This window comes from Stigmatopora nigra, chromosome 1 (assembly GCF_051989575.1).
Source record: "Stigmatopora nigra isolate UIUO_SnigA chromosome 1, RoL_Snig_1.1, whole genome shotgun sequence".
NCBI classification, from domain to species: domain Eukaryota; kingdom Metazoa; phylum Chordata; class Actinopteri; order Syngnathiformes; family Syngnathidae; genus Stigmatopora; species Stigmatopora nigra.
Window position 1 is genome coordinate 22,885,502 of NC_135508.1, and position 16,446 is coordinate 22,901,947.

At 40.3% G+C, this 16,446-nt stretch overlaps 2 protein-coding genes across 7 annotated transcripts; one reads left to right on the top strand and one right to left on the bottom strand.

Annotated features, from left to right (window-relative positions):
• Positions 1–358: 358 nt before the first annotated feature.
• cfap126 (cilia and flagella associated protein 126) lies at positions 359–3,135 on the top strand. 4 transcript variants are annotated; one of them, XM_077728606.1, is made up of 5 exons: positions 359–447; positions 525–587; positions 1,404–1,478; positions 1,572–1,769; positions 2,638–3,135. In XM_077728606.1, exons 1-5 carry the CDS (start codon positions 421–423, stop codon positions 2,869–2,871), a joined length of 597 nt encoding a protein of 198 aa, XP_077584732.1. In that variant the 5' UTR covers positions 359–420; the 3' UTR covers positions 2,872–3,135. The 4 variants fall into 4 exon arrangements, with proteins under 4 accessions (XP_077584732.1, XP_077584749.1, XP_077584725.1 ...); XM_077728623.1 differs by lacking the exon at positions 525–587 and having other exon boundaries at positions 382–447; XM_077728599.1 differs by having other exon boundaries at positions 439–587.
• Positions 3,136–4,236: 1,101 nt separating this feature from the next.
• On the bottom strand, positions 4,237–15,698 carry ap4b1 (adaptor related protein complex 4 subunit beta 1). Of its 3 annotated transcripts, none has more exons than XM_077731134.1 (14): positions 15,605–15,698; positions 15,313–15,441; positions 14,993–15,217; positions 14,789–14,919; positions 13,669–13,816; positions 12,767–13,052; positions 12,257–12,355; positions 11,623–11,734; positions 9,223–9,306; positions 8,998–9,101; positions 8,526–8,733; positions 8,142–8,450; positions 6,665–6,781; positions 4,237–5,401 (listed from the first exon to the last, which is right to left on the bottom strand). In XM_077731134.1, exons 2-14 carry the CDS (start codon positions 15,423–15,425, stop codon positions 4,905–4,907), a joined length of 2,433 nt encoding a protein of 810 aa, XP_077587260.1. In that variant the 5' UTR covers positions 15,426–15,441; positions 15,605–15,698; the 3' UTR covers positions 4,237–4,904. The 3 variants fall into 3 exon arrangements, with proteins under 3 accessions (XP_077587260.1, XP_077587270.1, XP_077587252.1); XM_077731144.1 differs by having other exon boundaries at positions 15,567–15,619; XM_077731126.1 differs by having other exon boundaries at positions 15,313–15,626.
• Between the last annotated feature and the right edge of the window lie 748 nt (positions 15,699–16,446).

Here is a 16,446-nt window from a genome sequence, read left to right on the forward strand (position 1 = left end):
CTCGTTTCTTGCCACATAAGATGCGTTGAAACACAAAAAAACAAGGTACTACATCACTTATCTATTCTTTTCACGAGTGTTAACAATTGAAAATGTATGCAACTGCACTTGAAATATTTTAAATTACGTTAAAATCCCGAATACACGTTTTTACTGTTGCGTGATTTATTTATTTACTAATAAAGGTCATCATCAATGTAGCACTAGCAACAAATCGTCTCCTTTAGGCACCTGTTTCATACTGTTTTCACCATGCAACAAAGATAAACGAATGGTACCTTATGACAACCCTTTCCCATGAGTTTCCTCTTTTTATTATTTATTTATTTATTGCAATCAGTGACGTTGTAGTCGACACTATCGGCTACAATAGGTCACGTGGTTGGGTTGCTATGCAACGAGCCGCAAACATCTACAGAAATGTCGTCCAGATATTCAGCAAATCAGGTCAACATTAATGCTTTAAAACTGAATCTTCCTTTTTCACATTGGACATGATCTGGAATCTTTCTTTCTATCCTCAGTACGATGATGCCTTCAACCCTAAAAGGTTGCAGAACTGGTGTCTGACGAAGCCTGAATTTAAGGTCACTAAAATCATTACAACAGTGTTTTTATGTTGAATACATTACAAAAGTATTATACTTGGGGTTGTGAACCTTTTTGACACAGAGAGCCATTAACAATGTCTATTTTCAAATTTTATTTCTTGAGAGCTCTACTCAGAATTTAAGAATAAACATTTTAAAATTAGATGTGATTTTTAGGGTCATTTTACCACTTTTAAAGTGCTAAATGAAATATTTTGGCAACACTGTTATGCAGTTGCTAATCAATGAAAATATGCATGCAGAAAAGTATAATGTCCATCTTGTCCATCAGCGATCTGCTCAGTGCTTATAAAATATTTAATATTCTCATGAGTATATGTAAAAATTGGTGGCCCTGTGGATTGAGTGGTTAGCGCACTGGCCTCACAGCTCTAAGATCCTGGGTTCAAATCCAGATCGGTCCACCTGTGTGGCTTGTTCTCCCTGGCCCTGCATGGGTTTTCCTCGAGTACGACAGTTTCTTCTCACATTCCATTCATTCAACATTAAAACACTGAGAAAGGTCCATAAATCAAAATACAATAATTTTAGAAATAGCCTTCTTTTGTGTGTTCAGCAGCTCAGATTTGACCTTTTTAAAATTGACTCTTCCTTGCCCCCATTCCCAAAAAAGGGAGCAAACAATGATGTTGACATAGGCTGCTGCACTTATTCATTGGGTCTTTTGAACACAACTTTTAGTTGTAAAATTGGCTTAGTGCATAGTGTAAACAGTAGACACAAGTTGTATACTCATGCTAAAAATATGTACTTACAATATATATACAAAGCAATATAACCTTTCGTTTGAAGGCACCCACAGCACGGAAAGGCTGCACCAAATTTGTGGCAGACAATAATGGACACCTACTTCCTGGAACAGTTAAGGTAAAGCCCTAAAAACGTGCGTCATTGTTATTGTTTAATATTGGGCAATGTGGTTAAACAATATCAGTCATTATTCTATGTGTTATGCACCAGAAAGGAAGTGCTTGGCCTGAATTTAAAGGGACATGGGATCTACCCGCTCGAATACCAGTCCAGAAAATCAACCCCACTAGCCGCTCTGTGGAAGGTATTCAACGTCTCAGGGCCTGGGGCTTGGACCCGGACGTAATGACCCCCGGGCCACCACGTGGCAGCAAAATAACTGATGCCTCGCCAAATCCTAACAAGAAGGTTTGGATTAGTTTCTCAGTCGTAGCTTTTACACACTAGCACGGCCATACACACATCACCTTACGTCTCAAGGGTCATGAAAGTAGCAATTCATATCGAAAGACATAACATCTGAAAATTCAAAGTTTGAAGCAGCAACAAGCTGTCATTCCATTCATGTGATGCCATTCCAAGTTAACCTATACATTCATACCTCTACATACAAAATTAATTGGTTCCAAGACTTTTCATATTTGAAAATTTCAGTAGTAGCTGTACTTTACATGTAAATTCTCTAATTTGTTCCACGGTCCTCACACAACTACCAACTAGACTTTAGAATTGGTCAAAGTGTCCCAATTTTGTATGAAAGATGTGAGGAAAAACACAAAAATGAGAGAACATTATAAGGAAATTATGTATTAATGTCTTAAAATTAATGAAGCATAGGAAAATGATCCTTGGCCCACTGAAATCTCCCGTAGCCGCTATGGATGTAATACCCGTGTTTGTCCACCAGATGACGGAAAGAGCCTGTTCTACCAGGGCCGAAAGTCGTCCACCTTGTAGTAAATTTTAGACTTTTGTGTGCCCCATGTGTGTGTGCGTGTGTGTGTGAAAATATGTGCCACTTTACATTTGTAGTTTTAAATCGCTTAATAAGGGGAAGTCAAAATAAAATAATTGATAAAGAAATGCATTTATATTTTAGGGGATTTCGTAACTTGGATGTTTTTAGTTACTCGAGTCGCTCATGAAACATTCCTACCGAGAGGCATTCGTAAGTAGTAGAGGTATGACTGTATGGCGTTGTTTGTCTTACATTTGTTATTTGCAGCTTGATTTGGACTCATAACATTGCAAATTCAAATATATCAAATAATTTCAGGACTCCAAGTGTGTACTGCAGAACGAGGCCATTTCTTCTTCTGTGCGGCCATCAACAGCTGAAAGCCAGACAGCGTCGCAGAGCCGCCCTGTTACTGCAGACTCCAAAACTGGAAAACATCGTGTGAAGATACAGGCAGAAGGGGTTTCATCTGTCACAAGTGCTGACAAACCAGAGAGCCAGCGAGCAATGTCTTCTTTGAGGCCCACAACAGGGGAAAGCAACTCTAAGTAAATGAGAACTGTAAATGCATAATTGCTCATTTTTATAAATGGGGTAACTCTACTGATGTACCAGTTGTAACTGATGTAGAAATAAAATTGCTAAATTTTTGTTTTGATCACTCTTCACGTTCAATAGTTGGACATTTGGAATGGAGTTGAGAATTTGGGAGTCAAGACATGTCACACTTAATCATGACTGCTTTTATTGTTTTAGTACATAATAAAGATGTTAAAACCGTAGCGTAACCAACAATAAAAGACATCTAAAATATGAGTGCATGAGAAGAATGTTTGTGTGGGCAGACAAAAGATTCCCTGTGTACTAGAAAACGAGTATGGAAGTGATAGGAACATGACAGTATGCTCACAGTTGACTGAACAATGCACATGACCGACAGGCACACAGTTCGAAAATGACAGTCCAGTCAGCCAGTTGCGCCCATTCCCGAATGACACTGAGTTAAGATAATCAGCGTTGCCCTAGACAAAAAGATGCACTCTTTTTCCCAATCAAAGAATGATGCCACTCAATACTTCGGGAAGCCTTTTCCTCAAATAATCAAAGTCAGTGTTATTTGAGTCAGATAGTGATAAAAAGGAAAATGATTGCATGGTGTTTGGCTATGTGATTAATCAACACATCCATGGCACACATACCAATTCCATGACATGCAATGTGACGCAAATGTTTCATGTGAGTGTGATAGGCTAAAGTGTGTAAGTTATTAATGATGGTCACATGCTAAAAGTGTTTAAGTTAGAAACTAGTTTTGGGATTGGATGATTATCGGTCTTTGATTATTGATGCCTCCAGCCAAATAGCAAGAGTATGGATCGGTATTCGATTTTTTATGTCTGGGTTCATATTGCTGAAACGCGGGGGATCTTCAGGCATTACAGTAAAAGTTGGCTTGAAGATAACAACAACTGACCTGTCTGATTATTTCCCCCTGTGTTTAAAGCAATAATTGCAAATTCAGGGTACTACATCAGCATGGTCCATTCTGCCTGTAGATCAACTTCACACTGAGCCAACCAGTTTCCTCCAATCAGATAGAGGACCAGCAGTTTTGAGAAATTGAATAAAATTTGTAAATTAGGGAAAAAACTGTCCAAAACAGTCTAAATGATGTATATGATGTAATCTAATAATATATCCAATATGGCGGCGCGCACGGGTGCAGCGGCTCATTGCTCTCCAGTTTGGTGTTGTTCGTTATTTGCTAACATCTGCGAGGTAAGCTTTTTCTAGTCGCCAGGATTTAATTACTCTCGGAAGGAGATGCGATATATCCATCACAACAGACTACCAACGGACCTACGATATCCCCGAGGACATCTCGAGACCTCTGGGATCTCCGTGGATAGTCACCCGGCGTACGACCGAGGCGGCGAAGAGAAAGAAAGCAAAGGTGCGGATGCCGGGTGGGCCTAGCCGCTAAACTAAGGCAGCAACCACACCGGGCACCGCTTCCGAGTATCTTTTTGACCAACGCCAAATCCATCACCCACAAAATGGATGAGTTGGAAGTTCAGATTGCTACCAACAGCTTTGTTAGGAACTGCAACATAATTCTCATCACGGAAACGTGTCTACACCCGCAAATCCCCAACGCCGCGGTATCGCTAGCTAGCTGAACGCTATTTCGAAACGATCGTTCAAAAGAATTAACAGGGAAAACAAAGGAGGGGGACTTTGCGTGCTCATACACAATGAATGGTGTTGAGACAGTAGGATCATTAACACTCACTGTTCCCTGGATTTAGAGCTATTGGCGGTACGGTGCAGCCCCTTCTATCTACCTTTGGGGTGGTACCCGGAGAAAACCCATGAAGGCCCGGAGAGAACATGCAAATTCCACACAGGTGGACCGACCTGGATGTGAACCGAGATCCCTCAGCTTTTGCATTACCACGGACATGATCATGCACCTATAGCACGATGCAACTCTTTCACACAGTAAATGTTTGAAGACAAAGAAATGGAAACAACGTGGACAAAGCCAACAACAATGCACACTCCCTTTAGAAGGTGTAAAACATTCATTCAGTCTCTTGAGACAGTGTATGTAGGACAGTTGTGAGTATGGAAAGGAAACCCCTCAGAGCTCTGTCATCTCTCGGTTTCTGCTTCAGTGTCACTTTTAGCTTTGCTATTTCTCCATTGTCCTTTGCCAAATCGCTCTTGTTCCTCCCTTCTAATGAAACTTCTTCTTCAAGATTTCCTTGCCTTCTGATTTCGCCTTCCGCCACGATTTTATTTGAATCATGGTCCTCGTTGGTCACCACATATGCACCTTCCTCATTTGCATTTTCCGTGCAAAGTAACTCCCCCAGAATGAGTGTGCTGCAGGGAGAGGATTCAGTGTGCGTATATAGATAGACCCTCCAAGGAAATACATGTGTTGGCGTGAAGGCCAACGTCTGGATGTTGACCAACTGCATTGCAGCCTGAAAGCTTTGCGGCGAAGAGTGACTGACATTATGACACAAGATGTGTTCTATCATACAAAAACCATCCTCTTCGCTCTCAGCAATATCTAGGAGCAAAACACAAACAAATACAAAAGATTTGAAATATTTTTACAGCAAATTCTAAACAAGTTTCTTCAGTAAATTTGGAAGATGAACTTTAAACATACAACACAAGTTTTGTGTTTGAGCTCGTTGTTATAGAACATGTGTAAAATGTACTGAAAGTATGAATAACTGATAGGTTTACTTCAACCATTTTTTAGAGCAGGTTACTATCTATGGAAATTAAAGTAAAATAACCTCATTTGACTCCACATATGTGGGCTTCATCTTTTGGGTCATATAGGCTACAATATTAACATTCAATATACAAGTGTGAGCTATATATGTCCCCAAATGTGGTGCCCACATATGTGAGCCCCTGCTCATAGTGATCACACTAATTTTCTGAACCACTTATCCTCACAAGGGTCACAGAGGGGGTGATGGAGCCTATCCTAGCTAACTACAGGCACCAGGCAAGGGACACCCCAAATGGGTGGCCAGTCAATCTCAGGGCACAAGGAGATAGACAACCATTTTCGCATACCTAGGGGCAATTTAGAGTGTTCAACCAGCCTACACTTCAAAACTTTTTGGATTGAAAAAAATCTCAGGGGACACCACCATCTGAAAGTCTTTTCATTTGAAATGATGTCGCCTATATTAACAATAGTCATTCTCATCAAAGTTTTATCAGCAGGAAACACATAAACCTCCAAAATAAAATAAAAAAATCACACTGACCTAATGTCACCAAAAGTTGATGTCTGCGGACCCTGAACAACGTCCGGTTCGAGTGTTTTAAAAATAAATATTGTCATGTTTTTAATCGCATCATTTTAGGACTTTTCTCCAAACATTACTTAAATCTCCTAATATTACGCAAAAGAATGTTGTGCTCACACTGTTGATGCCCTAGAAACCAAACAGCTTCTGGTTCATATTAGAGAAAAATAGGCAACAAATTGACTGTTTCACAATTTGAATCTTGGAATAGTTTCATCTACAATTTAACGTTCATCATATTTTGATTTTAACCTTCTAATATGTCAATTTTAATCTTGTTATATTCATATTCATTTCCCGTGGCACACCTGACCATTGCTCACGCCATACCCAAGTGCCCTACACATTGATTGGGAAACACTGCATGAAGGTCTCACAGTACATGGTTAAATAATGACACTAAACACCTATACTAGATGCCAATTAACACAGGTTGTGCAATTTGATCGTTATGTTACAGTTGATTCCGGAAAGATGTCATCATAATTTTTTGACATTACCTTGGGTCCACAGATGCTCAAACTCGGCTGGATTTAAGGGGGGAAGTAAGCTGAGAGGGACTATAGTGCTGGTCGACGGGAGGGCTGGAGGCGATTGTGCGTGCTCTTCACAACTCTCTATAAGAAACATATGGAATCATTTCAATTTAGACAAGGAACCATTAGAATGTTATCATTTTACTCTGAACACCTTCACGACCTTCCCTGATGCATACAAATGAAATTTAGTTAGCCTCTTATAAGAAAGTGTAGAAACAGAAAATAATGTTTAGAGTCCCTTAGTGCTGCCATCCCCCCCCAAGCTTCAAGAATTAATTACCATTTGCAAAAGAGCTGTTCGAATGTAAACAAAAGACGAGTGCGAACAAAGATTTTACTAGACTTTTAAAGCTATAGCAAATTATATGTTTCGCAGGTAAGCGAAACGTCATTTTTCAATATAAAATATTTCATAATAAGTACAGTCGTACCTCTACTTACAAAATTAATTCATTACAAGACTTTTTTCGGTATTTGAAAATTTCGTAAGTGTACTCTTTATGTAAATTCTATAATTTGTTCCCCGGTCCTCAAACAACTACAAACTATACCCTTTAAAAATGCTCAAAGTGTACGCTCACTTAAAAATGGATGTAACCTTGTTGTGCTATAACCGAGGCAAAGGTGTTTATGTATTCCCCCGTGGCTTTCGAGGCGGAACTAGCTATTTCCCCATGCCTCACAAACTAGCGTATCCCCAGTTCGTTTTTTAAAGTAATCGAATGAGCCACGACTCGCGTTGAAGGTTTCGGCTGGCATCGAAATATCCCCTTTCTCAGCTGCTTGCTTGACTTTCAAGTCTTCACAGATTCCGATAACTGTTTCTCCTTTATCCATTTTAAAAGAAGACCCTCCCTCTCATAATGAATATCACAGCGCAACTTGAAAAGGACTACCTAGCTACCTAGATCGCATGCTCGCATGTCAAATTTGTCTTGTACAGTAGTACCCAGACATACAAGCAATTTGAGATATGGGTAAAATCTCGAGCAAATAATTATCTCGAGATACGAGATAAATTTTGAAATACGAGAAAGCCAGGTGGCCAAGACATGAAAGGCTGTTTATGATTTTAGCGCATTGTCTTTTTTGCCACATCCCTTTTGTGAATAACAGATATCTACGAGCACTGGGCGGAGCATTGCATTTTTTTCTGTGTTTTTCCCGTCACTCGAATGGCGGACTGACCGCGAATACGAGGATTATATATATATCACTTCTCATTGGCTCTGACTTTTCCTGGTATCTCAAATTTCTCGTATGTCAAGATATTGCTCTATTAGTAAATTGGTCAAAAAAAATCTGAATACAGCAGACACGTGTCTGTAGTACATAATCCCATAATCAATGTTTAAAGGTCCTAATTTTAAAGGGCATAATTTTGACTTCAATTTCAAAAATAAATAAATAAACTCAGCAGATTTATTGTCAATCTCACCAGAATGGACGCTTTGAAGTTGATAGGAGTTCATAGAACCTGAGAGGTCAGAGTTGGGTTGAAATGCAGTGTGCGTAAAGCTTCTGTTCCTTACTGATTCTGCTTCTGATGTTATCTGGGTAAGAGGTTTCAGTGTGTTGAATATGTGAGCCCACTGGCTTACAGGTTCTGCGGGACGTCCAATAAGAACACCGAGGGAAGGGTCCGACCTCCGACCCTGGAGCACCTTACGTGTCTCATCAACCCCGCTTTGCAAAAGGCGGTAGTAGAGTAGTGCCTGATCCCTCACACACATGTCCGTCTCCTCTTCTGTCAATCAAAGATTGCAAAATATCTGAGATGTTGGAATCTTTTCGCCTTTAATCGGGCATGCACGCAACACACCTATTCCGTAATGCAGCAGCCTTCCAAGCATGTCCTGAGTTTCAGCGGGACGACACAAAAACAACCTCAGTGTGGCAGTCAGGAGCTCCATTTTGACCGCGGAAGAGGTCTCGCACCTCACTCCGTCAATAAACACCTCCAGAGTGTAGGGTGCGCTGCTGACTTTATCGGCATATGTTCCTAGCAACCAAAGTAAGGCCTGCTTGCCCTGCAAGGATGAGGAGAGGATGCCAAACAATGTTAAGGACTTTTGATGCAGAATAATGACATCATGAAATTTCAGGATAAAACTAAAATGGACTGAAATGTTTTGTTAGTAGCCATTTCTCCAGATGTCAACGATTTGATAAGAGAGACTGTTTATTTAGGCATAGATTGTAATGTTTTGGTACATTTATATATCAAAATCTATTTGTAAATGATTTGCTTTTTGTTGAGCAAGATGACGAGTGTGGCAATACATCCACCTCACCTGGCTATCATGCAGCATTTCCTCGCACCCATCCAGAGCACAACACACAGTGTCGCTGCACTGGGAACACACCCAGACTAGGTCTCGCATGGTCTGTACCACAGCTGCAGAATGGTGAAAGGAGGTCAGACATTGAGTAAAAAGATTGAGTACATTGAGTAAAATGATTACCTGGCATGTCTGATTTTTTTTTTCATACACAATTTATTAAAGAGTGAATATTACCAGATGTGATGTTGTCTTGCTTAAGCTCGAGCAGTCCAGTGAGAATCATGAGGCATCTGTCGCTGTAGCTCCGCCCAATACGACCTACAAGTTACACCAGATGTCACACGGAAATCCTTGGTGGAGGACACTCATACTACATATACCACTATACAGTCATACCTCTACTTATGAATGCCTCTATGCACGAAATGTTTAGGGTACGAAAGCTTTTTATATGCAAAAGATTGCCTCGAGATACCAAAAAGACCCAAGTCACAAATCCCCTAAAAAGTAAATGCATTTTCTTTACCGTTATTTTATTTGTAAAATTTTGTTGTGGATGCATTGATTCTCACTTTAGCAACTCGCTATACTCTGCTAGGCTCTCATTGGCTGTCTCACAACAACCACTATCCATGTTTGAAGATTCTCTTCTGTACTTTTGACCGCAGTTCATCATCACGGAGTGCTTAGTTTAGTTTTTCCAAGTGTGGATAAAGCAGCTGCTTCTGTTTTTTATCATCATGCCTCCCAGTGCGAATGAAAAGATGTGGTCCACATGGAGGACAACAACAAGTTGGTCAATGGGCATAAAAACAAACTCTCAAGAGGTAATGGAACACTCAACAATACAGGGAAATAAAACGAGAAGGCAGGCGAGGAGGAAGCAGTGAGCATTGCAACAACAAAAATCAAAGAAATGCTGAAGAAATTTCACAAATGTTCTGTCTTGATAGAAAAAAAATCCAGAAAAAGTCATGCGATCGCTCACTTTGACGACGTTTCTTGCATTATAGAAACATTATTTAAAATCATCGAAGGCAATTGTCTTTGGATAATTATTATTATATTTTTTTTAAACCGTCAACCAGCATGGCAGATGGGTCAGTGAAATCCAAACAAGTAAGAATCAGTAGCGACTAATAAAGTGGGTAAAAATTAAATTCCAAAGAAATCATAAAATGTTAATGTTTTTTGTTGATAAATGTTGTTAATGTTGTTGTTTGAATCTTAATGTTGCATTTATCAAACGTGTATTCATGTGTTCGTGTGGTTGTCACGTATTGTTAGGGTTTTGGGTGGATGTGTGTGTGTGTGTTTGCTTTCTGCCTCTAGTGTCCCGCACATTTTGGGCTTTCCTTGTTCCGCACCGCCTGAGGGACACCAGAGGAGAAAAGCAACATCACACACACACATCCACCCAAAACAAGACATGACAGTGGTTGTGTGCCATCTCAGTTGCATGCCGTGAGCTTCCTCTGTTTCCCCTGCGTTTAAACACAGATAGATTTTATATGCCTGTTATTCATTTTAAGACATTAATAAAAAAAATCTTATCATTTTCTCTCATTATTGTGTTATTCCTCACATCTGTCATACAAAATTAGGACACTGACGAATTAGTTGTGTGAGGACCGTGGAACAAATTACACATAAAGTACTGCTCTACTTACAAAATGTTCAAGTTTTGAAAAAAGTTCTGGAACTAATTAATTTCGTAAGTAGATGTAGGACTGTAGTAAGATATTGAAAGTATTTTTAATTAGGCTTTCAACTGACGCTAGATCAAGTTGATATGTAACTTATCGCAAACGCACTACTTCGTGATTTTTTTTCTACTATTAATGACATTTTTCTTTACTTCATTGCTGAGTCCTAGTAGCATGAGTGACTTCCACTGAATCCACGCAAAAACTCGTAAGCGGAAGCCCCTCTTGCAGGACTTAGCACTATCGTAAAAAAAAAAAAAAAATCATAAAAATATGAATATCCACGCTGAAACTCATACACAGAAGCCACTCTTGCTACTAGAATTTAGGACTGAAGAATTAAAAAATATATATATTATATTTTATTTTAATAGAGGTGACCCTACTTCGCGATGTTTTCGATTATCACGGCCACGTCTGGTCTGCATTAACCTGCGATATTCGAGGGATTACTGAATGACTATAGTACCATTATAAATAGTTATATCCTAATCCATAACTGAGTATCGGTATACGCACCTGATCGGGCTATTTTTGGATTAGGGGACACTATCGGATTTGGTCATTAGATCAGGTCAGATCCAGTTGTCGCTTTCAGTACTATCTTGCTTTTCGGCTGCTATAAATCAACCCACCAAGTGTGCTGAGTGGTCAGGTAATATTTGTAAACAGAGCATTTCTTGAGGCGGTACCAACAGGGATTTTTCATTCAGTGGCTACATAATTTTTATCATTATTATTACAGGTCCAAATATATGGACCATTTATCTATAAAGACACAACATATCTTTAAAAAAAAATAGATTGGAAATCAAAGAATCAGTATTTGGACATCAGTTGTTGTGAGCCATGCAAAAACATCATTATTGAGTGACTAAGGATCAATTTGGTTGACAATAGTAAACAACATTGCAAAGTGGCTACTTACCAATGGCTGATATTGCAGCCTGGGCAGTGTCTGCGTTAACATCAGTGCAGTATTCTTTCAGTTCATCCAGTAACATTGCAACATTATCATCATTTACCAGTTCTACCAGCACCTACAAACACAAGTTGCAAGAAGACTTGAAGCAAAGAGAAGGTTGTGTCTGCATATTTTGTATTGTTTGTAGGTATCCCAGCGGCCGAGTGGTTAGCACATTGACTTCACGGTTCTGGGGTTGAAGGTTTGATCCCATGTGGATTTTCACGGTGTAGAGTTTGCATGTTCACTTCAGGTACTCCGATTTCCTCCCACAACCCAAAAAGATGCACGATAAGCCAATTGAACATTATAAATTGGCCCTAGCTAGGGGTCTGAGTGCAAATGGTTGTCCATCACTTTGTGCCCTGCCTGCAATTGGCTGGCCACCGATTCAGAGCGTCCCCACTCCAGTACCTGGATGTAGCCGGGATAGGCTCCAGAACCCCCAGAGACCCTTGTGAGGATAAGCGGTTCAGAAAATGAATGAAGGAATATAGATTTCCCTCGAAAATTGAGGGATAGTCTCCTAGATGTTTAGAAAAAAAGTCGGATATAACATTTTTGGACAAAAAGAGTAAAATGGAGAAAACAGGCCAACCTGCATTTTCCTCTGCTTGATATATGCTGTTTCAGCATAGCCACAGAAAAAACGCTTGTAGTGTGCCCCCATCAAGCCAGGGATGGACCGCAACAGCAACTTCATGGGGAGAAAAAAATGCATCAGAAATGATCACTTAAACAAGCCTTCAATTTTAGACTTATCTGCCTTTTTAAAACCTAGGGCTACTTTTACGCATTTGCAAGGGTGCAAGTTCGACAAACATTTCTCAACCTGCTTCAGCTTCAACATAGGTAATTACTACTATAGATATAGAAAACAAAAATTCTAAAATAGAAGCAAATGTTTGAATGTCTTATTTTGATGAATTACAAAGATAGTCAATCTGCTTTCACCAAAAAACAGAAAAATGTGAGGCAGAAGTGAGATGATCTGCACAATTCTAAATCGATACAATGTCTTTCAGTGATTAGTCAATTTCAAAGTAGTTTTGGATTAATCGTATGATCAACTAATGTGTATAAACCTGTTAACTTTGACAGCACACACCTGAATGTGGCAGAGCACAGTGAACCTGATCTCTCTTGATGCACTCCCACAAGCGGCCAACAAGGGGGCCCTTACTCGTTCCAGAGCTGCCAGGCTGACTGCAGGTAAGGCGGCGCACAGGCTAAGGAAGAGGCTTAGCGTTGCGGCCATAACTGGCACGTGAGGGCTGACCAGGGAGGTATCCAGCAGAGAGAGGATGTCAAAGAGCTCATCTTCAGAGTGAGGTTGGTAGCGCTGGAGAATCTTAAGAACCTCACTCTGGCCCCACACGTCACATTCCTTAAACCTGAATTACACATAAACTGCCTATTCACATCAGCTATTCACATTTATTGAAAAATGTCATTCAAATTGGTAAAGAGATTATCGTATTTTCTTGTATATAACCCCTACCCAGGGCAGCACGGTGATGCGAGTGGTTAGCGCGCCGGCCTCACAGCTTTGAGGTCCTGGGTTCAAATCCAGGTTACGTCCACCTATGTGGAGTTTGCATGTTCTCCCCGGGCCTGCGTGGGTTTCTTCCAGCTACGACGGTTTCCTCCCACATTCCAGAAACATGCATGGTGGGCAGATTGGACACTCTAAATTTCTCCTAGGTATGGTGGACCGACCTGGATTTGAACCCGGGTCTCCTACTGTGAAGGCCGACACGCTAACCACTCAGCTGTCTAGCCACCCCCAAATGTGTTACTTTGAAAGGAAAATTTTAAGAAAGATCACCACACATGGTATTTCTGAATCAAAAGCACACTATTAGGGTCAATATCATAAGGAAATTAGTAATTGTAAACTGCAAAACAGAAAATAACCAACAAATAGTAACTGGTGAAAAAAAGTCTAGCAACGTTGTAAGTTTTGTGCACATATCTTTTTTTGAAGTATAGGAAAAGTTGATTTGAAACCTGTTGAGCAGGTGGTGAGCAATGGGTTTGTTAATTGCAACCCCTCCTTCCTCCTTCAGAATCTCCTCCAGAGCTCGAAGGCAGTTCACCATCACCACAGGATCAGGGTCACGAAGAAGGCTGTACAGCTCATTCACCACTGCAGCATCTGGCAGAATATTTCAGGACAATAACCTGTACTGTAGTACAGCCACCTCCAAACGAACTGGAACAAGATTAGTTCCTGTGTTTTTGTAATACATGTATATGCCATTTGGGTATCAAATATAAAGAGGAATATGGCACAAAAGTTTATAATTCCTGCTTTTATCTTGTTATTTTTTTTAACATCCATTAAACAACACTGGAAAGATGACCTTTTCTTTGACCATGTGAGTAGTATAATGGGTGTTTCTAGTTGCCTTTTAGATTTATCGCATAGTCATTATGTAGTTCCTGTTTTTGGCTTTGGGTTTCATCTGGGAAGGCGACGGACAACCAAGGACACTCACACCCACACCTAAGGGCAATTTTGAGTGTCCAATCAACCTACAATGCATGTTTTTTTGGAATGTGGGAGGAAACCAGAGTACCCGGAGGAAACCCACGCAGGCAAACATGCAAACTCCACACAAGTGGACATGACCTGTATTTGAATCCAGGACCCCAGAGCTGTGAGTTCACGAGCTAACCACTTGGTCCACCTGTGTGGAGTTTGCATGTTCTCCCCAGGCCTGTGTGGGTTTTTTCCGGGAACTCCAGTTTCCTCCCACATTCCAAAGACATGCATTGTAGGCAGTTGGATACTCTAAATTGCCCCTAGGTATGAGTGTGAGCGTGAATGATTGTTTGTGTCCTTGTGCCCTGCGATTGGCTGGCCACCAATTCTGGGTGTTCCTCTGATCCGACGTCAGTAGGGATAGGCTCCAACACCCCTGCGACCCAAAGCGGTTCAGAAGATAAAATGAGAATATAATGGATCAACAATGCTTGGGTCATTTTCTCAGCAAAAAAACACCATGTGATTTTGTTTATGAAGAGTGGGTTCCTTCAAACTTTGACTCAATGTTAATTCAAGTTATATATAATTTTGCAAGCATCCAACGTTTGTCAATTCTGCCATTTCAATCAAGCACCTCACCAATTTCAGAATTAGGCTGAAGATTATGCAGTTTGGCCCAACCAAGCACAGCAACCCGTCGCACACAGGCCGCTCTGTCTCTCAGTCCTGCTGTGAGAGGTTGCTCCACATATTCCATCAAACTGGGCAATCTGGAACACAAAGTACAGCTAGATGTCACAGAATCGACAACAAAAAAGGATGACCGATGGATTGATAAGTCACCTCAGGTTGGTCATGTTCCTTAAGGCCAAGCTGCGGACCATTGGGTTTGGATCTTGGCAGTCCTTCCTCAGTGTGTTGATGACCAGAAGAGAAAGCTCTGGGTTCAAAGAGGCATACGAACACAAGAAGACATAGACCAGTTTTTTCTGGACAATGTCTACTGTGGCACATGCTTTGACCATCTCACTGAAGAGAGTGGAGACATCTACTCCCTGTGACATCAACCTGAGACACATTAAGGTGAGGTAAAGACCAAAGGGGAAAGTAAGTGAGGATATCAAAGATAGCTGTATTGAAGTCTCAAAATGAACCTAACCAACCTGATAACTTTGAGAATGGCATTCCTGTAACGTAGCTGGTCAGACTGGACGTGGGGGTTAGACAAAACCCTCCTCAGATCTTTCACCGTGTCCTCATTGCCCAGATACGGCATTGTGGACGCAGTCAACCTGTCATCCGTAGTCATACACAGAGCATGGTGTTATACATTACGATCCATATTTGCAGCAACATGAACATGTGCGTCTCTAGACGACACAAAATACCCGCAGCTCTCCATTTAAATCACACGTACAATATTTAATTCGCAATACACACGCTAAAGTTTCACACCTTGCTTGCTGTTTGTTTTCCCAAATAAGTCAGTTTCTTCTTCGACGTTTTTTCATTTCATCTTTCGCCTCCTGTCGGTTTGGAAGGTAAAAACGTCACAATGTACATTCACAATATATACGGATTCAATTATATACTACTATATTGTGTGAATAAAATAAAAAGCATACCTGTCAACTGGTACGTTCTCGCCGTAATTGGTACAACTGAAAGCCCATTTTTATATTGGTACGCTGTACACATGAAAATGGTACGCTAAACGGTGATTTTGAGAAAAAAAAATAAATTAAGGCACTTTCTAGCCATTTTTCACCATCCGCCATTGTTTCTTCCCGGAAACGCATGTCTGCCAAGTGATATATGTACCGGCGCCTCTGATTGGCTAAAAAAAAAAGATCATGATAAACATTTCGTTTTGTAACACTTTCACCATGTGATTTCCGTTTCCTGTTCCCTTGTTTATGTTTACTTTCATTTTCACTTGTTGTTCGTGATTTTTTACAAAAAAGTAAAGTGGTAAGATTTTCCATGTATTTATACATATATGTAAGGGCGAAAACAAAATTTGGTAAGATCACAAATGGTTCGAGGTTGACAGGTATGAAAAAGGTTTAATTTTTTAAAAAAACAATAGTTTGCTTATAGACATATTTTATACACTGGATGTTTTGTAGAAGTGCTTTAGAAAAAAACGTTCTGTAGCAGTGCTTTATAAAAATAAATAAATAAAACACTTTCATATAGCTAAGGTAGAATTCCCAAATACTACTAGTGGTCTTCTAGTACTACGTACTGCATTAAAGGATGGTACATAGACGAGATTACCTTGTTGGCCCCATGAT